This window comes from Brachycentrus maculatus, unplaced genomic scaffold (assembly GCF_059751285.1).
Source record: "Brachycentrus maculatus isolate JH-2025_06_01 unplaced genomic scaffold, ASM5975128v1 h1tg000026l, whole genome shotgun sequence".
Lineage (NCBI taxonomy): Eukaryota > Metazoa > Arthropoda > Insecta > Trichoptera > Brachycentridae > Brachycentrus > Brachycentrus maculatus.
Genome location: NW_028280780.1, coordinates 417516 through 442578, shown reverse-complemented (window position 1 = coordinate 442578; position 25063 = coordinate 417516). Strand labels below are relative to the sequence as shown.

The 25063-nt window shown below is 33.2% G+C and overlaps 2 protein-coding genes across 4 annotated transcripts; one reads left to right on the top strand and one right to left on the bottom strand.

Annotated features, from left to right (window-relative positions):
• Positions 1 to 6856: 6856 nt before the first annotated feature.
• Positions 6857 to 20113, bottom strand: Klp64D (kinesin-like protein 64D). The gene is made up of 12 exons (XM_088270248.1): positions 19969 to 20113; positions 17486 to 17698; positions 16322 to 16527; positions 15045 to 15381; positions 14221 to 14418; positions 13395 to 13578; positions 12460 to 12569; positions 12289 to 12380; positions 10678 to 10858; positions 9771 to 10007; positions 8347 to 8472; positions 6857 to 7135 (listed from the first exon to the last, which is right to left on the bottom strand). The coding sequence occupies exons 1-12, from the start codon at positions 19972 to 19974 to the stop codon at positions 6986 to 6988; spliced, it is 2040 nt and encodes a 679-aa protein (XP_088126374.1). The 5' UTR covers positions 19975 to 20113; the 3' UTR covers positions 6857 to 6985.
• An 841-nt stretch (positions 20114 to 20954) lies between these two features.
• LOC148312996 (uncharacterized) lies at positions 20955 to 24241 on the top strand. 3 transcript variants are annotated; one of them, XM_088270236.1, is made up of 4 exons: positions 20955 to 21140; positions 21417 to 21482; positions 22514 to 22582; positions 23240 to 24241. In XM_088270236.1, the coding sequence occupies exons 1-4, from the start codon at positions 21125 to 21127 to the stop codon at positions 23698 to 23700; spliced, it is 612 nt and encodes a 203-aa protein (XP_088126362.1). In that variant the 5' UTR covers positions 20955 to 21124; the 3' UTR covers positions 23701 to 24241. The 3 variants fall into 3 exon arrangements, 2 of the variants coding, with proteins under 2 accessions (XP_088126362.1, XP_088126353.1); XM_088270227.1 differs by having other exon boundaries at positions 21417 to 21497; XR_015838504.1 differs by lacking the exon at positions 21417 to 21482.
• The last annotated feature ends 822 nt before the right edge of the window (positions 24242 to 25063 follow it).

Here is a 25063-nt window from a genome sequence, read left to right as displayed (position 1 = left end):
TGAGTGAAAATTCTAGGCAAAAAAACCTCGTTAGGTGTGATAATGGATTTTTTCTATATATAGGATGGTATTCATTACTTGTTCTAGGTGTATATTTTATTCCAGCTTTAGTTTGTTCTATCAAATTGATAAATATTTTAGTGAATTATCAGATATTTTATACGTTTTGTAAATAAAACTGGACTTCGTTTGGATCTTGAAAAAAATGAAATAAGTAAAGCGAATAATTTAAAGATCTACCCATAATAAAAAGGCAATTAAATTGAACATTTTCAGTATTTGATTCGCCAGTCACTTTGTGGCAATATATATCCAACCATTTTCAACCACCGTGCGTTACGATATTTGAAAATGATGCAGAATGCATCGAAACAAGTATCACAGTAGATTTTAAGAAATAAAGGTATTTACTAAGTAAAACTTAAATTGAAAATGATCATGCTTTGCTGATACTTACTTCCACATTAGAGATTTTTTTATAAATATGTTACGAGAATGTAAAGTGACCGAAATTACCCCATCCTCCCCTACTTTTTATGGCACCCCTTAATTTTAGCGCCGTAACAATGTGTCTTGTATAATTTTAAATGAAGCAAACGAATGTAATGTTTACATTTCCCATTCGGAGAGTATATAAAATTTGATCATACTCCTCGGCTGGCTGTGTACAAGAATCCCTCGAGCCATAACCATAAGGTATTATTATCTCAAAGTTTATAAGTAATAATTAAGTCTTCAGTAGAAATAATTATTATGAGTTGCTTATATCCGTTTCTTTGATAAAATTCGGGATTCCACAACATTCTGGCTAGTGAAGTCGCTTAAGTGCTCGTCTACCCAAATGTTTATTTCCCACTGGAAAAATAAATGCCTGTGATTAAATTTTACTTGCGCACGAAACATCAAAGGAAGGTAATTTCCGCAGCCAAGTACACGGAAGGTAAAATTAAATATAGTAAGTAATCTGCCGGTAAAAAATATGATAATTCTCTCGGCGAGGTGTGCTTATGACTAAATTATGCCGGTAATGTCTTTGAGCGGCAAAAAGTTAGAAAATGACGAGACAACTTTAGGAAAACGTAAGTTCTCACATCGAGAAAGTGATCCATTTAATAAAACTAACTTTATGACCAATTAATCATCACGCCGCTTCTCCGCAGGAGTGGGCAGAGAATAGAACGACACAACACTCGTCTTTTCGCCTCTTGGACATTCGTGCATCTCCTCATACATACTCGCCGATTATTCCGACTCTAAAATCTATGAAACAGCGAACTAATCGAAAACATTACAAATGATAATGCAATGAAAGCGATAGCAGCCGCCAAGAAGCACGCTGTCTGACATCAGCAATGCTTAGTTTTACATGAATTACTGTTACTTTCAGTAGTTGGCGTTGCCATTTCGGTAAAAAACTGTTTTTTTAAACTTGTTAAACATAAAAATCCACGAATTATGCTCGAATAAATAAACATGAACAATGTTTAATATTGCTTGTATTGACAACATTTTAGTTACAAAAGTTTTAATAGTAAAATGCTTTGAATTAAAATTTCCTACCTTTCACTTTTTTCCAACCCCATTCTAAGAATTAAAAGTGATTATCTGCAATTTTTTCAAAGATAAATGCGTGGAAAAGGTGACCAACTGCTTTAAAGTATTTTTAAAAACCTTAGGATGAAAAACTTTTACAATATTATTTCCTCATTTCAATATTTATAAACGTTTATTTTCACACAAAAATAATCACAATCCTGAATACATGCTTTCTTTGTTTTTTATTTGATGACAAAAGTGTAAAAACGGTTAAACGGCCCTCCTGAACATTTTACGTTTTGTTAGTTGGTCACTTCCTCCTGTACGACTACGATATGTTTAATAGTGAGTATAATACGAGGATATCATATATTAACAATGTAAATGAAAGCTTCGTATCTCAGAACTAAGTAAGTTGAAAAAGTGAAGAATTGTATTAATGTCATAAAATAATGATAAATTTATTTTGACCATAGTTCTAGATATACTGATACTAGGATGGTATCAGTATCAATTTATTATTATATTTCTGGCGATCGTTGACTTATCGACTATTTCATACAATAGGGTGTGTGAGAAGTAATGTAACGAATGGAAATGAACGTAAAATACAATATCTTCGGGTGACAAATAGCGACAATGGAGAGGGGACAATACCTCCATTAGCTTGGGGCATTTACACAAGAATGGACAGAGCCGAATTCACCATAGACATGGCCCCAAGGCCCCAAAAATGTCAGTAGCCCCAAAACCAGGAAATAAAATTTTACTTTTACATTAGAAAACCATTTTCTCATGTTGGTACTATATATATAAAGAAATAAAAATGTGAATTAAACCTAAAATGGTTTTATAAATATATGTATGTGCATTGATTTTTTAAATAAAGAACCTTGTTAAGCGGGGATTCCATAATCGATAGTTGGATGAGAATTGAGACTGAAATTTCAAGGATGCGTCGCGTTTATTAGACAAAATTCGTAACATGAGAGAGAAACAAGATATAACGTAGAGGTGAGGAGAAAGAGAGATGTATTTTTTTGTTATGTCGAAAATATCGAGTCACGAACATAAATTTCATATTTTATTTATTACAAAACAAAGTATTTCTTCAATTGTTTTGGCAGTGACTTTTTCATGGTATCTATTCATTTTTAATTTATGTTTTACTTGGTAAATATAACTTTTTCTTAAAATCTATTGTTACACGTGTTTCGATGCATTCCGCATCATTTTAAGTCATATATTTGAAAATAATGTGAAATGCATCGAAACATGTTTCACAATAGATTTTAAGAAATAGTAGTATTTTTCAAATAAAACTTAAATAAGAAAAACAAGGTATTTATTTTTTCTTCAAAGATTCTCTCTCTCTCTCTTTCTATCTGCACTAAATCTCTCTTTTTATTATTTTTATTAATTATGGAACGACATTGACAATGATGTATTATATTAATTAAACTTAATCGTCTATAGTAAGGATTTCTAAAATCCCCAAATTTTAGTAAATTGGTACGGTTTTGCAAAAAAATAGCCCCAAAATAATATAACTATGGTAAATTCGGCCCTGGATATGGATATAAAGCTATTGAACCATCACTTTTACTAAGTGTTTTCTGACAACCAAAACAAAATATTACCGGACTGCACTACGGGCATAATAACTCTATAATAATACATATAGTGTTACTCCAGCATTCACCGCCCTCGAGATGTCATATAAATAATGACATCGATGAGAGAAAAAAATCAAATAACTGTTTCATTTTATATTTCCAATATCTTCACAGAATGGAGTATGTATTATCAAATATTAACTAACCAAGTATTAACTATGCGCATGTGAGGATAATGGAACCATCCAGACTCCCCCCCCCCCCACATCGAACTGTACGGCCAACCCCATGGTAGACGACTCCCGGGCAGACCACCAAAGAGATGGGTCGACAGCTGGGAATCGACATCGCAGGAGGCTAATCCCTCTTAAAAACAGGCCATAAGGCCTACAGCAAGATGAAGAAGAAGAAGAAGAACTAATCAACTAGCTATCACGCCGCTTCTCCGCAGAGGTAGGCAGAGAATAGAACGCCACAATCTTTGCACGCAATCTTCGCCTCTTCCACATTCATCTTCTCATATATACACGCCGATTATTCCGACTCCTGACCTGACCACTTTTAAGTATTGGAAATACTTGAAGATTGAACGGTGTTCAGAACAGTTGAGGCACTGTTTAGAGCTGCCCAAGACAGGGATAATTATTTTCAAATGATTATTATTAATAGATTTATATTATCCACTGACACTTCGTGATGGAATTGCATTTTTAATTTATTATTAGATTAAAACCAATATTTTTGATGTCTGTCTGATGATGTCGGTAACGACGAAACCCGGTCGCTGGTCAAATAAAAAAGTGGAAAAGCTAAAAATATTGGTTTTAATCTAATAATAAAAAAAAAATGATTATTATTATATACAAAGCGGGAATTTTTAATATAATTACTCAAACTTGTTATATTACTTTACTTTTATAGTTCGCTATCTACTTCTGCATCATTGAATAAACCTACCATTCTCTACCTGATGATATTTTCCGAGGCTTCAAACTAGACAGTCCAGCTTCCAAGCGACCATTTAAAAAAAAAAGGGTCGAGCCAAATTCATACATTTCGGATGGGTGTTTTTTGATGACAGCGGGATTTGATAATTATGTACACATAGTTAAGACCTTAACTAAGAAATTGGTACATAATATTCATATGAAACATTAAATATGTAATTCCTTTTTTTCAGACTTTGAAATGAGTCCAGCGTAGAAGGTAAAAATACCCTTCCCGTCCTTAAGCATCAATCGACCAAATGGATAGAAATACCTTTCCCGACCTAAGTGTGTTAAGGTATTTAAATTATAGGAAAAGACAAATTACTAAAAATAAAAAAAATATTTAAAGCTTTTGAAACAATTTTATTTTCATAAAAGTAATACATACATGACAGCTTGTGAGTGGTAACATACAAAAATGTGTATAAAAAAATATTTACTTACATTCTAAATAAATAAATTGGATAAAAGGACTAGACATTCTTTAAAAATAATTTCTAATCATTTAAAGGATGGTGATAGCAAAAAAATATCACAATAATTTAATTCATACATAATATTGAATCATTTCATTCTGTATATAACTCACAATAAGCAATACTGAAATTTATTTAATTTTTACTATTAATGACATAAAATGTTGGTAAAAAAATTTAAATAACCAATAATTTTTATGTTATTAAAATCAATATATAAACCCTTCCCTCTGAAATGTTCAACTAGCACACATTGCTTCTTAAAACATTAATACTTCTATTTACATAACAAATACTGGGTTCAGATTGAAGGTATTCTTCTGTAATATATTTACGCATTGAATGAAATATAATATCAACACTATGACACAACATAAGTCTTTTTTTTTAAATAAAGTATTAACAAAAATATATTTGTGCTTTACAAAAAAATATTTTAAAAAGTAACGATGGTAAAAATTAAATTAAATTTACCGTAAACTATGAAAACAATGCTTTCCTGGATAATAAAAAAATTGAAACCAAATGAAACTTTTTGTTTACATAAGCTGTAAAATGTCTTTGCTTTTGAATATCTTTACAGCGACTACAGATGTATAAATAAATAAAATTGAAAAATTGCTAAGGAATCAATATAAAAGTATTTTTATAATACTATTTATAAATAAATAAATACTAAAATTTAAAAGCCTGTCCACACTTCTGCCTGGTCCACACAGTTGTACTATAAAAATTAAACAGTAAAGCATTTATATACATAAATAAAAATCTCTAATTTAATGTCATGATAAAAATTGTCACACTGCAAATAATTTAAAAGAATTTCATAACAAAAAATAAATGTTCAAGAAAGGTGTAGTGAACTAAATGAAAATACAATAAAATCCCCTATGACGTTAAGATAAGTACCGCGTTATGGGAGAGAACTTTATAGAGGATAACTGTTTTCAAATAGTATTTTAATTAAATAATGACATATTTCAGTCATTTCCGCTGGTTAAAATGTAAAAATACAATTTAAAACATTAACCCCTTGTAACTTTTCCTCAGATAAACTGGTACCTAATAGGGGGGTTTACTGTACCTGTTTATTGAACTAAATACTAATCCCTTTCACTGGCTACACCGGGGTACTTCTAGAAAATTTTGTGATGAACTTACAATCTTGCATTTATTTAGATTGGCAGTGACAGGTATATTGAAAGCTTTTAAATGTAAATTCACAGTAAAATCGGGCTAAAATTTTATATTGTTTCACATTTCCAACAAATTTCGCAACTTAGTTTAAAAAAAAAATTGCTTAACAAGAGCAGATCCGTAAGGAAGCCTAGATGCTTCTGTATCAGATCTAGGCATGCGGTGGGACAGCTTTCAATTTACCTGTTTACCGATAATTGAAATTTCACATACTGACCCATACGACAGGCATTATTACAAGTGGTGCCAGGCGGAAGCTCACATTGCCTAAAATTATTGTGCTATTCAGCCAACAAATACCATAATGACAATACACAAGGCCTTCAAAATCCAAGATGGCCACCAAAATTCACGACAATGGCTCGATTTATAATATTTGAGTTAATGAATAAGTGCATTTTCAAAGACAATACCAAAAAAATGCGATCTGACAAATTTGCACAAAATGTATAACTGTCATCAAAATTAAAGTAATTTAATTTAACAATCATTTATGTAGATAAATAATTAAAGTCTTTACGTACATCCAAAATTGGAAATTTCCTTCAAAACACGTTACATGAGATTAATGCATTTAAACTGCTTTTAAAGGCAGTCCTCGCTGTTGGTCATTCAACGTACATATACATTGTGCATCCGAAGACGGTGTTCAGAATTTGGGAGGCAAGAATATAAACAAAACTTGATCAATCATCTTGACATTTTTTTTTATCATCGTAGAAGAATATGATCCTAATAGAAAAAGACTACAAAACTCATTATCAAGGAAAGTTTCACTAGGTAAATATGTAAATGTGTGTTAATAAATTAATAATTTCAATATAAAAGGTCATAGGGTGCATAAATGTTAAATAAATAAATGAATAACTGCCAGGTACAAATCAATAAATAATTGTAAAATATATAGGTGAATATTTCAAATAGTGCAAATTTCTGTAGAACAGGGTAGAGCAATTTTTTAGAACCAATTGACTCTATTTAACTGTTGTTATGTTATGTACCCACATTACTAAAACTCGATACACAGTATTGATATCCAATATTTTTGTTTTAAACTGTGGCGAACTATTTTTTTCCTGTGAAATCTTCAGTAGTCAGTCGTTGGGATCCATACGAAGCGTGCAAGTATTGTTTTCAAAGTGTAGAGATTTTATATAAAGTTAGGTATAATCTAGCGCCTGTTTTGTGATCGAGCGGTCGCCGGGCGGGGTACTCCGGATATTCCGGTTCTGGCAGACCGAGGACGTCTCTCCGTGGTGACTCCTGCCGTGACGCTGCTGCCGTAAGTGAGATACTGACCCGACAGATCCACACTCTCGTGCTATGGGGATATAAAGAAAATTTTATTAAATATTGACCAGGTGAAAGAAAAATAGAGAAAAATAATCTTATTGTAATAAAATTTCATAACCAATTATTTTTCATTAATTAATTTGGCACTTTGTGGTAAAATGCATCCATTTTTAATTCAAGATTTACTTGGAAATTACCACAATTTCTTAAAATCTATTGTGACACGGGTTTTGATGCATTCCACGTCATTTTCAAACACTGTAATAATTTTATTTTATACTGTGTTGTTTTTCTGATAGCCTTAGCTGTCATTGTCTGAATAAATATAAAAACGGAAAGTGCTATTATACACATGCACAAATCCTTATTTGATAGGTGTCAAATATATAAATAGTTTGCATATATCTTGTATAACAAATACAAATACTTACTAGGGAAAAAATAATTTTTTTTAAAGAACTCTCGAGGATTAACTCATCAGACCAGGGGTTCCCAATTCTTTTTCAGCCCGCGGTGCACTTACAAGTTTATTTCTACCTTTACTTTCCCCTCTTAATTTCTACGGCGCACCAGGGCGCCGCAACGCACACTTTGGGAACCCCGGCTATGGAAATGTTTTGTGATTTTTTTTTCATTCTAAATGTTTAATTTCAAATATTTTAGTACACAAAAAGTTGCCAGCCCCTTTTTCGAATACTTTGTTTGTTTTATTGTAAGGTTTGAACTGTTTACATATCGCTCACTCCTTTCCAGAACGTCATAAATCAAAAATCAACAATTTTTAGTTGTGCATGTTTTCCAAATACCCAGAAAATGTACTATATCCCAGCAAAAGCGGCATATTTTTAACTTAATATTTACCCGCTACAGGGCAGAAAGTGTTGTTTTTGTATTTTGAAGAAAAGGTATGTTTTCATTTTTTTTTTACATGTACTAAATATTTTACATATGGAGAAAAAACCTTCAGGTTTTACCTTAAAAGATCTGTTGCACAGTAAAAAGTTCAATAAGTGGCTTGATATTTATTTTTAATACATTGTATTATATTTTTAAACTTTAAAAACGTTCTCCTGAAAAATCAAGTTTTTTTTATTTATGACGTTCTTGAAAGGAGTGAGCAATATATGTACTTAAATTTTTATCAAAGTGGTTAAATTAGGTTTTTAATTGCAAAATGGCTCCTTCACAAAACATATTTTGCAATAAATTTTCCCAGCTTTAATGTGTTAATTAACTTACCTCTCTTTCTTTATTCTGCATATTCAGTATGTGCTGCTTCCTCATATTATTTCCTGTATAGGCGACACAGCGAACTTGCCATTCTCCGATGTCCTCGTTCCAATGTATGTATTGTTCCAGCAATTTCTAAAATATGAAACATATCAGTTTACGAGACATAATAACATGTTGTGGCCCAATTTATTTGTGCTAAGAGCACAGGGTCCTATTAGAATGATTAACCCTTATAGTGCTGAGCTTATTTTCACATATTTTGCATAAATTGCTAATTGCTTTTCATCATCACTACTTGACGAATTTGACATTTTGTAGGTAGAAATAAAAAGCTTTTACTTAAAAAATTTTAAAAATTCATGTTAAATTCACAGCAAAATAATTTTAAATGGTTATTTATAAATGTTATTAACTTATTAAAAACGTTATACATGCGCGCGCTAAGACACGTCTGTATGGGTCAATACCTAAATCAAATTGCGCAATAGTTGATATTCCGACGCTCCGCACTTTATACGCATTAATAGAGAGTCCATCTATCGACAGTTCGCACTTTAAGGGTTAAGCACGTCCACGGTATTTCTCATTTCAATTATTAGAATCAACACGAGTCTTCAGTCCATTAACATATTATTGAAGCCTGACCAAAAAACAGACACAAAAAACATTGCAACAATTTTTTTTACTTGCAACACTATAACTAAATGTTATGCACTAGCCGTTGTCAAAATTTTACCATTACATATTTGACTAATTTTTTATTCACAACAATGCCAAAGACAACTTGTTGTAGGCGACGTAGCTACATTGTCGAGTTGGCAGCGCTGACGGACGCGTAACGAGACGAATGGGAACGGAGATTTCCGAGCGAAACCAACGCCGAGGCGGGCCGATTGCAAATGCAAAGAGAGTTACCTAGTTCGTTGGAATCATCGGACGTTTTTATTGCGACTTTCATTTTGCTTCTTTGATTTATATATAGAGTATTAAGTATTTTGTAATTATCTGATTCCAGTGTAATCGTACTTATATAAATAAAAGGACTAACTGTGAGTACAACATTCTTTAATTTTATTCTGGCATTTCCTCATTATATTAAAAACGTGACCACCTAGCGTGATCACAAAACACGACAACATGTCGCCAAAACCAAAAAAATAGCGATACGCTCTTTCGTCATCATCATAAATCAATGACGCACGTGACTTATGACAATAATAAAGGACAACTTTTATATACCCAGATGGTGCATAGGGCACCACATCAGATAAAAAATAAAAAAAATTCTCAATATATGTATGTTCCAAAAAAAAAGTCAAATTCCAATATGTATCCTAAAAAAAATTGCGTAGACACATTCGACCTATGGCGCGGCCCTTCGGGTTCTAAATTTGAATAACTGAGATCTCAGCTTTAAGCATAAAATTTACCTGATACTCCTTGGGAATGTAAGAGTCCAGGACCAAATCGGCAAGTTGTATTTCCCTCTTCAGGGCCCTGATGTTGTCCAGGATTCCCTCCATCTCTCTCTGCTGCTCCCTCATCTGGTCCGCTAGTTCCGCCTTAGCCGAGTTCAGGAGCTGAACAACTCTCTTCAACTTTTTGGTCTTGGCTGCATTTTCTTCTTGCAGTGTTGAGTACCTTTCTTCCATGTCGAGACGCTCGGCCTAAAACAGAGGATATTATAATTTCTGACAGTCATTTAAACGCACCAGTCCATAGGGAACTGTATTGAATCAACGCCGTTTTAACTTGAATGTGATCAGTTTTAGGCCTCAGAATTCTGGTCTCTACAATGATTTTTCATACAAAGGGAGCCATTTCATTTTTTTTTTAAATATTATTAAATGTTTTTCGCAGATACTTTGAGGCACAATTTATAAATTTTATAAAAAAAACTACAACTTTGTTTTCAACCATTTTATTATTGGTACTTTTTTTCCAACCGGTTTTGACAAGAACCTTGTCATCTTCAGGGGTAAACATGTACTCTGAGAGTGCATGTTGATCCCTGAAGATGACAAGGTCAAAACCGGTTGGAAAAAAGTACCAATAAAAAAGTGGTTAAAAACAAAAAAATAAGTTTTTTTTTTTGTAAAATCATTTTAAATTCAGGACATTTTTTTTTTAATGTGGAAAAAAAATAATTCTAAAAAAATAACTATAAAACATGGTTTCTTATTTTCCGAACAACAAAAAAATCAATTGAGATTAATTAATTATTTGTTTTTAGATTTCTTAATTTCACATTTAGAATATTATTCAAATTTTGGTCCCTTCAATTTCGAACTCCAAAGCTTTTACTGTACATATTCACATATTACAACAGCATCTCACCTCTTTCCTTTGCAAATGTGTTTGTAGTCTCTCTTCGTTGATCTGCCGGAGTTGCAACTCCTTGGCCGTCTGTTCCAGTAGTTGTTGTTGGGCTTCCGCCTTTTCCAGAAGGTTTTCTCCCCCCACCAACACCTTACTCTCCAATCTCTGAAGCTTCTCCTTCAGGTCAAGTTGTGCTTGTCTGCAAACAAACAAACAAAAAACACCCCATTAAAGAGTTGCCATTATATCAAAAGGAAAAGCAATACGTAATGGATCATTCTCATAAAGTGTCCTTATTGGCTAATAAATTAATATAAAAAATAGCAAGACTATAGGTAACATTCTTATTGAAATCTGTAGAGAAGTGAGGGAGATATGAAGGTTTAAACTTTAGGTATTTTAATTAAACGAAAAACGGACACCACTATACGTCATCATATTTTACGTCATCGGGCGTGTTATGGAGCGTATCCCTTTATGTATCTATCTGCTTTGTAGAGCTGTAATAGTAGTAATGTGGATTCTTTTCTGTGACGTCATTCGTTGCCAACTTATGAAAACAACGTTTTTGCGAAAGCGAATTTCGCAAAAGAAAATGATGAATGAAAATATTGATTATATCGGCTGTTAGAAACACCAAACGAGTCTTACACAATCCTTTATAGGTTGAGTATGTTAAATTAGATATTTTCCCGAGTGATAATACCCTATTAGGTTGGTGCAATAACTATTATGCATTAATTTTTCTTCAAGCCCTCATCCGCACCCGATGGTGCATAGGGCACTGCATCATATAAACGGAGTGTTGCCTTGATCGTTAACTCATGAAGGAAAGGTGATCAGCCCTCCGCTTCATCTACCACTCCGGGGTAATATTGAATAAATATTAAAGAGAGTTTAAAATGAAGATATTTTAAGACGCATGGGAAAAGAGAGAGAAGTTATATAACACTATAAAGAAAAGAAAAAGCTAGAGTACTTTGGCCATTTTATGAGGGAAGAGAAAATAAAGTAATACGTCATTCACTCCTTTCAACAACGTCATGTATCAAAAAACTTGATTTTTCAGGTGATCGTTTTTAACGTTTAAAAATATAATAAAATGTATTAAAAATAAACATCAAGCCACTTATTGGACTTTTTACTGTGTAACAGATTTTTTAAGGTAAAACCTGAATGTTTTTTTTCATTCGAAAAATATTTAGTACATTGAAAAGAATAATTAAACAATGCCTTTTCTTCAAAATGCAAAAACAACACATTCTACCCTGTAGCGGGTAAATATTAAGTTAAAAATATGCCGCTTTTGCTGGGATATAGTACATTTTCTGGGCATTCCGAAAACATGCTCAACTGAAATTTGTCAATTTTTGATACATGACGTTGTTGAAAGGTGTGAACGATGTATGTTATTACAAAGTAAACAAAGCATAAGAAAATGTATATCCTGTAGAGTGGTTTCACTGTCACTGTTTAGAATGGCTGCACACAAAGTAAAAATTGTAAAACGATTGCCAGCCTTCAACGCGGAGAGGCACAAGAATTTATTATAGAAAATAATTACAGTGACAACAATTTTGAAATATTTTTCGAATTATGGCAAAATTTAAATTACAGATGATAACATACTTGGTTCTCTGCAACTCGGCTCTCTTTTCTTCCAGAGCTTTTTTGGCGAGATGAGCCTTTTCGGCATCAGCCTTTTCAGTTTCATCCAACTCCTGAAAATCAATATGTACATTTTCAAAAGTAATCTTTAAATTTTAGTTGCAAAAAAAACTGAAGAAAACAAAACATTACCTTTTTCCTTCGTCTGACAGTCCCATCTTCGTCAACATAGTCTTCGATTTCGTCGGCTGAATCTGACACTTCAATATCAGACAACCCATTTTCTGAATCAGATCCAAGGTCTGAAAAATAAACAAACCTTTTATTTATAAAAAAACAACTAACTAACCATCACGCCGCTTCCTCCGCAGGGGTAGGCAGAGAGAATAGAACGCCATACCACTCTGTTTTTGCAAAACATTCCTCGCCTCTTCCATGTTCATGCATCTCCTCATACACACCCGCCGATTGTTACGACTCCTAACCTGACCGCTTTCAAGTATTTGGCATACCTGATCGTGCCAAGTTTTTCTCGGTCTTCCTCTGCTCCTTTTTCCAATTACATTCGCTTCATAAATTCGTTTTACAGTTCTTTCCTCACTCATTCGTTCTACATGTCCAAACCATCTCAACACACCTTTCTTAATTTTATCGATAATGCTTGTCTCAGCTTTGCATTCCTTCCTTATTTCACTATTCGAAAATCTATCATACATCGTTTTGTCACTTTTAAATTTAAATTAAATCTCACTTATTAAATATCCCTATTTCTTAAAAATCTATTGTGTCACGTGTTTTGATGCATTTCGCATCATTTTCAAACAGCGTATGTGAAGGTATTTAAATTTCACTTGGTAAATACCATCATCTTCCTTCAACATCCCAAAGACAAGTGCAGGAGAGTAAGACCGAGGAAAACATGGAATGATCAAGTATTTCAAATAATTGAAAGTCGTTAGGTCAGTAGGAATAATTGGCGGGTATGTATGAAGATGCATGAATGTTGAAGAGGCGAAGATAGTTCGCAAAGATAGTGGTGTGAAGTTCTGTTCTCTCTGCCCGGAAGCAATGTGATTGTTAGTCAGCTAGTTAGTTAATATTTTACAGCGTATCATTGAATATCATACCATTAACACCATCTTCGAGCTGTTTCCGTAATTCATCAATCTCCTGTTGGAAGCGGGTGAGAAGGGCATCCTTGGGCTCTTCGTTGACATGAGTTTTGTTCTCGATATTCTTGGCCCTGTTCGCATACCGCAAGGTGCTGATTGTCTCTACATAGTTAGAGTCTGCTGGTCCAATGTTAGCAATCTAAAAGAAGGGCCAATGTATAAATTTCTTGAGAAACCAAAGTGCTTAATAATAAAATATTCAATGCAGTATTAGATTATGCTTCAGTGTGCTCAATGAATAATTAAAGTGTTGTGAAATACTTTTTTTGACATCTTTAAATAGATTTAGTATTTTTTTTTCCAATAAAGTGATGAAAAAGAATATGGAATTCTCGAATACATAGGGCTTATGACCTTTCATGGTTAAGTGATATCACTTCACACACATGCAACATTCACTATTCTACCCATGATTGACAACCACACCACTCAAACTTTTACATATATATCATCCTTCTTGTCCATTATCTATGTTGAGATGTCAATTTTTTTTTTAATAACTCCTAATTGGACAAAACCCAGATTTGTGATCAAGTATTTTGACACACTCAAAATTTTGTTTGCTGATATATAAAGATCATAATTTAACTATATGAGGTATTGTTTATATGAAAACGAAATTCAACCACTAGAAAAAACCTCCACTTTTAAAAAAACCTCCACTTAAAAAAAAAACTCCACTATTGCAAAAAGTTTTTGTAAAATTATGTTAAATCGAGTTTTTGCTGAAATGAAATAGCATACTGTTATTGGTTTATGATTATTTTAAAGATTTTCATACCATGACAGTTTTGGAATTGCCCCCTAGTGAATCTTGCAGCAGCCTTGTGAGTTTGGAGTTCCTGTACGGAATGTGAGTACTCTTCCCGTCCACTAGAGCCGATATTACATTACCCAGTACAGAGAGAGATTGATTTATTTTAGTCGCCTCCTTCAAGCGAGCTCCTGCGGCCTGTGTTTTGCTTTGCCTCTCAGAACCCTAAAAAAAAGAAAAACAATAGAATAATGAAGGAAATTCAGCCCATTAAATTATAGCCAAGTGTACTTCTCGGCCAGCGAATTCTTGGAGTCTTAACTGTACCCGAAGATTCCAAATGTATTCAAAATTGAATTTATCACAAATTTAATTTATTACGGACATCTCAGACATGAAAATTTTCTTTACTTGCAGTGCTAGAATACATATTATTGCACCAATATACAGGTGAATATTTTCACAAATGCATGTGGCGCAGGATCCGTTGTATCTTTTGATATTGTGTAGTGTTTCCCGTCAGCCATGCATTTTGCAGCAATCGTTGGTTTTTTATTGTTTTAATTCATCAGTTAACAATCAAGACAACACTGCGTTTATATCATACGGTGCTCTATGCACCCGCGGGTGTGGATGAGGGTATAAATGATTAAAAGTGCAAGGAATTATGTCCAAGGAGAGCGAAAAAGACAAAGAATTAAAAGTACTGTATGTGGAAAACAGACTCTGCTTCGAGCTAATTCATTTAGTGCGCCATTTTGCTAGCACAGATTAATGTATCTGTACAACATTATGATATTTAGAAAAAGTAATGGTTTATAAATTTGGCAAATATTATTTATTTAACTTACAGCCAAGTCCACCAAGTGAAGTTTCCCCATCTTGACGTGCTGGTTGCCGTCAGCTCCCAGAGTGCTCGACTCGACGGTGATGGAGAAGATGGCGTGAGATCTGGAGCTCTCCGTGTTCATCGCGGTGGCTCCGACCGCCCGATTCTTGTTGCCCATCTGCATGACCCTCTCCAATTCGTCCGCATTGTGGACAACATACCCAGTCAGGTCCTTGACGAACACACCGATGTCAGGTCGCTCTTTGACTTCTAAACTCTGCTTGTTGTGGCCTTTGGAGCCGAGTAAGTCTCGTACCTCTTCATTGTATATTTCCAAATATGTCACACGCACCAAAAACCTGCGATACAGAGTTTAGAAACCATTATTTATATATAAAACTAAAACAATTAGATAATAACACTTTTGGAGTTTATCAACGTAAAAATGACTAATCAATGGAAGAAAATACAAATTGTTAATAGGAGCATTTACAGTTCTCGAAACAAGTCTTGTTTACATTAACACATTTCGGACGGGTGTTTTTTACGCCTGCAGGTCTGCAGGCGTCCCAGCAGGATTTGATAATTGTGTAGATAAAGTTTAGACCTCTACAAAGAGATTGGTATATAATATTCGTATAAAAACATTAAAAAATTCCTTCTTTTTTTAAATGACGCCGGGGCAGAAAGTAAAAATACCCTTCCCGTCCTTATGCATCAATCGACCGAACGGGTAGAAATACTTTTCCCATACTGTTAAGTGTGTAAATTTAAAAAAATGGTCTTATAAAAGTATGAGTGTATGTCAGTCCACAAATTTAAGGCCAAATCAAGAGATTGAGAAATTGTTACTTAAATAAAATTAGATCCATTATGCACTATTTGTATCTTCTGATTATTATCCATTCATGTTGATTAAAATTTAATGTGACATTAGAACGGCTTGCTGACAATTCAGATTATATAAGAGCACCCATCATCTGAGTTGTAATTCCCTAAGGAAGTTTTAGTTTGTACTTTAAATAACATTACTTTTAACCATTTATTACTAACGATTGCCATTCCATCCAAGAAATATGTGACCCAGATGTGAGATCTTCCGAACTTGGTATTTGACAATAATTCTCTGTCTGACCCAGCTCTTCTGAGAACTTCTTTATTTGTGACCCTATCTATCCAGGGAAAATGTAGCATTCTGCGATGAAGCCACATTTCAAATGCTTCTATCCTATTCATTGTGTACCAGCGTTAAGTTAAATTATGATTACAAAATAAAATTTTATGAAAAATTACACTTACTTCACATCGCCTGTAGCCTTTGCAATATGTCCAAAAATATGCGCAAAGGAGTTTGGGATTATTCCTTTCAATTCTGGAGCGGAGGGAATACCAGCCATTGTGTAGGTTTTACCAGTTCCAGTCTGCCCATAGGCCAATATGGTGCCATTATAACCTTTCAAAACCTGCTCGACTATGGGACTGGCTGTTCGAATATAGATATCCATCTAAAACAATAATACATTAAGTGATGATAATATTTTGCCTTTTTAGGTCTTTAAAAAAAAGACAAAATATTTGATGTGTAACTAGAATAAGAATTAGACAGGCGCAATGGTGTAGTTGGGAAAGTAAAAGTATAAAAGAGCTATTCATAAATGGACAATGGAGGTAGGCAGATTTGAAATATTTCACATCACTTGGCCAAGTTTTAATGGATTACATGACAAAAACAATATACCTTTCATATAGTTTTATTAATTAGTATGTGCCGTAAAATGTTCCCTCAGCACAGGAAAACCCAGTACATTACTGTAATTTGTATTTTTTAATTGTGAGCATGGTGAAAAACAAATAAAAAAATCTCCTATATTATCAAATTAGGTACATTTAACACATTGTTGAAGGGTGGTTTATTCATCAACCACGACCCTAATTAGTATACTAATACTAATAATATAATAATAAAACCGTTATCTACACCCCAATGGTGCATAGGGCACTGCGTTATATAAACGCAGTGTTATCTTGATCGTTTACACATGAAGGAAAGGTGATCAGCCCTCCGCTTCAGGTACCAGTCCAGGGTAATATTGAATAAATATGACAGTGAAAAAATCACTTATATTTATTTTACCCCCCTTGGGAATCGAACCCGGGACCTCCAGAACGGTAGCCGAGCGTGTTGACCATTACACTCGGAGGCGGACAAAATATATACTAATACTAATCACAAGTAACTTAAACTTAAACACAAGTGACCACAAACCCAATTCCAATCTGTACAATATTTTTTGGCATCTCTCGCGCTGTGCCAAAAGTAAGCAAATAGAGCGCTTAAAGCGTTTCCCGCTCTCTACCAACAGTATGTAGAAGACGCTTTTAAGGGTTTCCCGCAACAATGAGCTCAATCGCCCGTTACAATTAAAAAATATCCAGGTGAATAATCATTTCACTTTTACTAACCTGCGTTGTATCCACTCCAAAAACAGAGTCAAACGAATAGGTCTTTGGCAGTTCGTTTGGTACAGAGTTTGACTTGACGACGGTGACCATGTTATTGACAGCGTCTACGGTGACCACATTATGGCTGCCTTCAAGTTTCTCCTTGGCGTCCAACGGCCGGACTCGCACCACCACGCGGACATTCTCCGTTTCCGAGGGGCTCTCCTCCACGTCCTGGAAACATTCAACGCAATGTTGTCATCAACTAAATTGTACAAAGGCTTATTTATTTTTTTACAAAAATGTTAATAATATTAGTATATAAACCACTCACCGAGATTTTTATGTCTACCGGTTTCGAGACATACCCGTCTCTTCGTCAGGACAATCACTATCACAGCATGCACACAATACCACCCTTCACCACCATAGCACCATTTACACACTCAAAACTACACAAAATGTCTAACACATGCGATTTTTGGTCGACCCGAAGACCAACATACACTAAAGGGTTCAGCACACACATGCGTTATGAGCCGAGGTTAAACATGCACTAGGGTTAGATATATGGTTATTTACTAATATTATTAACATTTTTGTAAAAAAAAATAAGCAGAAATGACTAACCACTAAGTAAATGCTTTAAATATTAATAATATAATAATAATAGTTTTAATTTGTACCAGAAGATGAAAACATGTGTCGTTTTCGAAACTAGTCGTAAATAAAAATAAAAGTCATTAAAGTGGTATATTCAAGTGTTTAATTTGAATAAAATAATCATGTCATTCCACAAAGTTAATGCCGAATTAATAAATAATTTAATAATATTCAGAATATATACAAAGGCTGTTCAATTAATACATAGACTGATGACATAAAAAAAATGTACTTCATTTAGAAGTTACATATCTGGGTCCCCTTCAAAGTAGTTACCTCTCCGACGCACACGCTTATCTCAATGGTGTTTCTACTTTTGGAAACAGTGCTAGAACGCTTTTCTGTCATGTCGTTCAGCTCCTTTGCATTTGCCTTAATCTCGGGAATTGTCTCAAATCTTCTTCTTTTCAAAGGTTTTTTGAGTTTTGGGGAACAATGATGAGTCAAAAGGAGCGAGGTTAGATGAGTAGGGTGAGTGGGGAAGAACGGTGATCTAATGTTTGGCCGAAAACTCACAAGTTCTGAAACTTAAATGGGCTGATGAAACAACAACACTTACGATAACACTCCAGCCCCTTCAGATTTCAGAATTCGTGACTTTTTGGCCAAACAATCCATCACTGTTTTTTCCCATTCACCCTACTCACCTAATCTCGCACCTCCTAACTTATTCTTGATCTCCATACTCAAAAGACCTTTAAAAGCAAGAAGATATGAAATGATTCCTAATATTTAAGTAAATGCGATGAAGGAGCACTAGGACATCACAAAAGGAGTATTCCAGGACTGTTTCCAAAAGTCCGCCTCCGTAGTGTAATGGTCAGCACGGTCGGCTACCATTCTGGAGGTCCCGGGTTCGATTCCCAGGGGGGATCAAATAAATATAAGTGATTTTTTCACTCTAATATTTACTCAATATTACCCTGGACTGGTACCTAAAGCGGAGGGCTGATCACCTTTCCTTCGTGTGTTAACGATCAAGATAACACTGTGTTTATATAATGCAGTGCCCTATGCACCATTGGGGTGCGGATAAGGGTTTGAAAGTTTCCAAAAGTGGAAACACCGTTGGGATAAGTGTGTGTGTTGGATAGGTGACTACTTTGAAGAAGGCGCAGACATATAACTTTTAAATAAAGTACATTTTATTATATGACATAAGTCTACATATTAATTGAACAGGCCTTGTAAATACCCACAAAATTATATTTCGCTATCATGATGAGGTCCTGGGTTTGATTGCTGGTGAGATGATTATCTTATTTTTGTATTTCTACACAACAATACAGATGTCTCTCGGTATTTACGGGGGTTGTTCAAGAAAAGTCATAAATAGCGAAACTGCGACTAATAATACTGTACCCCAACTTAGGGGTAGGGAACCAGCAGCATTAAGGCTGTATGCGGCCTCTTGACTACTCTAATATGGACTTATAACTTATGACAATTAAAAAGAATCTCAATACCTTATTTCTATGATAATAATAGATAATAGATAAGTAAATAATTAAAAAAATGTCTAAAAAAAATTATTATATTTAACAATTACCTACGCATGAAAAATCGATTCATAAAAATAAAAATAAATTATGTATTGAAAGGATACACCAGTTCACATTGATTAAAAGCCATATACAAGTAAAAATCAATCCACTGATGAAATATTTGTCCATATTAATTATTTAAATAAAAAACCTGTCGTAATATGGCATTCAGAACCAAATTCGGAATAGGTAAAAGTAATTATTCAAGGTTTTAAATTATAATCATTCATATGTATTTGGAAACAGAGTAAATGAAATAGTAACATAAAAATACATAGTTTAATGGTAAGTACTTACGGCCATTGTATTTTAATATTAAAATCTGAAGATATAAAATAAATACAACTAATGTAAGCAATAAAATAACGTATCAAACAATCAGCAGTTATTTCGACAGATCTTGTCGCAAGTTTGACGTTTCCCGATAAAAAACATAAGACATAGAAAAACACTTCCAAATCTAAATATCTTTGGAAATATATAAATGCATAAACAATTGGATTCTTCTATACTACATACCTATAACGTGACATACATAGGTAATATGGAAACATAATTTTAATATTATTTTCTGTATTTTGTTTTACATAATTCAAAACTTCCACAACCAACCAATAAAAATAATACTTGACAGTGATTCTTTCCATACATAAAAATCAATTCTTTACTTATTACATCCGGCTGGCACCATTCTAAATTCTGTAAGATTTTTTTGTAGAAATGTTATCAAGCAATGAAACTGAAAATGATTATTGAAACCTTATGAAAAAAAATTTTTGCTTAAAAATATCATCGAGTGTACATAGTATCATGGGGTCTATGATTCGATTATTTTTCTGCTACAACTTAATTCCATTTTTCTACCTCAAAGCTTTTTAAGTTGAACTGGAAACGATTTTACTTACATCAATTTATACATCACTAGAACACAAATAATAAACCTTTTGGGCCTAAAAGTTTTTGGTATGTGCATACCAACTCAATTAAATTTCGAAACTTATAACTATCTAATTGCACTTTTATAATTCTGATTTAACTTTATTGACACGTAAAAAAAACAATTTATAAAATAATATTGAGAAATAAAACAATATTTTCTTGGTGCCATAGAGGCAGCACTTAAGTAATACCTCAAACCATGCATGCCGCCTCTATGGCGGCACACAAATGCTAAGGGTTAGAACTAAAAAAAAACGGTTATGATGTATCACACTTTTTGAACGTATTATTATTTATGGTTAACCATACCAGGTGTGACAACCAAAAATATTATGAACCAGCATTTCAAAATATGAAAATATTATCTTTCTTTAGTACATTTGGTAAAAATGAATTATTTTATGTTAAAAATACAAAAGTTTTAATTTAAAACGAATATTAATTGTAGATAATCCATCAATCTCAAAATATTTTAAGAGAAAATTTTCAAATTGCTAACGAATTTATATTTCACATGTTTAGTGTAAAAGGTATTGTATAAAATAATTAATAGCTTCCAAAAATAATTATCTTTTAATACTACTATGAGTAAGTAACAGGTGCGATGAAGGGTCATAAAATAGGCATTTCATATATTTAAGGAATTTTTTTTAATCCTTAATATTTAAAATCTGTTTGTTAGAATAAGTGTTCTGGCATTCTATCCTCTGTTTCTATTGGGACGAAACAGTGTGTTAGTTAGTAAGTTTACAAATTAAGTTCGTTTAATAAATTACTAATTTGTTTCCTAACCACAATTTTTTCAGTAAAATCCAAGCACCTTCCAATTTATGGGGACAAGAATGAAAAACATAGACGAGATTCAATGAAATGTAATTTATGTAGCTGTAAGACCATTTATTTAATTTCAAGCATTCTAAATTTTATGTTTGGGTTTACATATTATAATTTGAATAGAGAAGATACGATAAATAATTATAATTTGATTACAGAATCTTTCAATTTGAGTTGATGATAACATTTAAAAGCACACTCATACACACCATCACAGATAAACACCTAACAAAAACATTCATATCAATATTAATATCAAAAATGCAGAAACAAATTAAACATATAACACATTTGGTCAGCGAAAATTTGAGTACTACGTAATAAAACTATGCCCTACTCCCATTATCCATTAAGTCATTAAAATTGGATATTAACAGTGTTTTTCATCAACCCTGACCCTAATTGTACTCAGACAGTCTGCCGTCCGACCCTTAGTATACTAATTACAAGTAACTGCAAATTCAATTCCGATCTGTACAATGTTTTTTAGCATCTCTTGCGCTCTACTAAAAGTAAGCAAATAGAACGCTTATAAGCATCTCCCGTTCTCTACCAACAGTATGTAAAAGACGCTTTTAACCATTTCCCGCAAAGAATGTGTTAATAACTAACTGGATGGAAAGTGAGGGTGGGTGGATATAATTGTGTCATTCAGTGTGAAATACAATACATTCGTTTGTGAAATACAAAAAAGACATGAAAAGCACTCAAAAACTCAATGAGGAGACATTATCGTATATGTAATGTAGGACGAATGTGAGATGGAAAACAGAACGAGGATGACCGAAAAAGACTTGGCACGATCAGATCAATCAGAACCTAAAATCTGGCGGTGTAAAAAGTCTGCGTAATCGGAGGGCATGTATGACTAGATGTATGGATGTGAAGGAGGCTAGGAGTGTATGTCAGGACAGAAGAGTGTGGCATTCCATCCTCTCTGCCTACCTCTGCGGAGAAACGGCGTGATGGTAGTAGTAGTAGTAGTAGTAGTAATGTAGGACACATTAACGTGAATTTGAATTTTTATGTATGATTTGTATGATTTTTAAAATAAAAACTTATGTTTCAGATGTTGATATAAAAAACAAGCACCATGCAGGCATTCCATTTCATTTTCAGTCATCCAGTGTACCCATTGGTAAGAAAAGAAAGTGTACTATGTATGTATTTAGTTCTTCATACTAGCTCAATTGTTTTACTTTATTATGTACTTATACACATTAACAACAGCTTGTCCCACTTACGAAAGTTCAGACCAGTCTAATGATGTCGGTTACGATGGAACCTGGTCTACATGGAACCCTGACTGACCTAAACATTGCTGCTTTTTTCATTTTTAATTTCATATTTTAATTTAAAAGTTTCTTATATTCCATAATATCCTTTCCATATGGCAGCATATCTTATGCATTATATTCCATCCAAGATCTAAGAATCTTGAGTGCAGGACTGTGCACCTCTCCATAATACTAAGGATTGGATTCGGAACAAAAAACTTAATAACTTAGCCATCATGCTTAACTTGGCAATAAAAAAAATAAAAAGTAGTTATCTTCATATATGATTAAATTATTAAATTTTTACTCTTTCTTGTAAAGTAAGCCTACAAGCCTTTCTTGTAAAGTAAGCCTACAAGCCTTTCTCGTAAATTAAAGGTGGATTGATAGAGCTAGACACTTTACACATAATATGTAGAATATCTTACCTTACCTATATCTTGCAAACTGTCAGCAAACAGATTTTTATCATAAAGCTCTTTTTCCAAATAAATAAATGTTTTTTGTTCACTTTACAGGACTTTCAAACAATGTATACTTAAGTCGATGCAATGTCTGCAAAGAATTTCATATCCTGCGATCGTTGCCGCTTGAAATAAGGTATAAAAAATTCAATATTTTTGATGTCACTATTGCGAGAAATCAAGATATCGATGTTGATTCAAAAAATTCAAGCGATGATAAAGTAAACATGGAAAATTTTGCCTGTCAACAACCATCAAAAGACAACATGAGGTATTCAGACAGACCAGAGTTTTTAACGTCCAGAAAAAGTGGTTCTGGAATGGAAATCAGGGATCTTTTCAAGAGACCTTCAAAAACCGCGCTAGGAAATACATCTAACCAAACATTTCAAGCGGAAAATGTACCCAAACAATATATGGAAGACCCGAGGGCTGGAACATCAAGACAGCAAAGGGATAATGTTTGCTATTGTCCATGTCCATATCCAAAATTCCCTAAATTAAACCAGTTTTGAAAATTTGTAACACTGAAATTAATTTTCGTTGTTAACCTTTTAATTGCCAAATGGTTTCTAACAACGCTAGCCATGTAAGATTTTCATATTTACACATATGACTTTTCTACTCGGTTTACTATTTTATTTTGTTTTATATTTATTTTCATCATACATATATTTTGAATTTTAAATATACAGTATGTTATCATAGCATTTATTTTTATCAAATTTTACAATGCTTGTTTAGTCAATTATTTTTAGTTGTCTATCATGAGTCATGTAGTCATTGATGACATGGTTGATGACACAATATATCTACCCACTTCCAGTATCCAATTATTAACAGTTCTTTTATAAATAATTCCGTTATTAAATGATTTCATGGATAATAAAAGTGAGTGGGTTATAGATTTTTATCGAGTTTTACTCAAATCTAAATCTCTTGCAGTTCTATTAACCAGCCCATGTATTTTGAGTATGGACGTAAATGAACATCAGTGCGAATTTTCCTTAAAGGAGTACGGACATTAATGTATGTCGAAGTCCATCTGTCAATTAGTATGATACTTGTATAGCAATGACATCTGTTGATATTTGTGTGTAATTTTTTCATAATTGAAAAATATTTCGAATAGGTGTTATTTAAAAAAAAAAACATAATTTCTATCTTCATAATACATCGATTTAAAGGAAAAAAAAAATTTCCATGTAAAAAGAACCCACTCCCCAGAGAAAGTCGGACATCAATTTTTGTACTTCCGGAAAGGTTAACATATCATTATGAAATGTGTTATTAGGAACTCATATAAATTAGTAGTCTTAATTAGACAAGCTAGTACAGGTGCTAATTTTTGCTAAAAATTAGCACCTGTACTAGCTTATCTAATTACAAATTCACTGCGTGAATTTTTTAATATTTATGTTCTTACAATATACACAATGTTTCAATTTGGAACTTTTTTCAGGTAAGCCTAAATGGCTTTTTTGAAAATATGAATTAAGTAATAGAAACTTTGACTTAAGCCGCTCGTACACTACACGGAATTTTACCATCCGGCAGTTCGGTTTTGAAAAATGAAAGCGACGACAGTTTAGCGTGATCGAATTTACACGCAACGTGTTCACGCACCGATCCGAAGAAAGATGGACAAAAGCACAAGCCAATCCAAGCAATCATTGTTTTAAAATGCTAACTGACGTGCTGGATCGTAAAATTCCGTGTAGTGCACAAACGCCCTTAGGGTCCATGAGCACAGACTGACATATTAAAATATAATTAAGTATTCAGATTTTTATCATTAGTGCAACGTAAACCAAAACAGTGCATATAAAATCCACCATTTATCAGTTACTTATTTTAGATTTAAAAATAAAACAACAT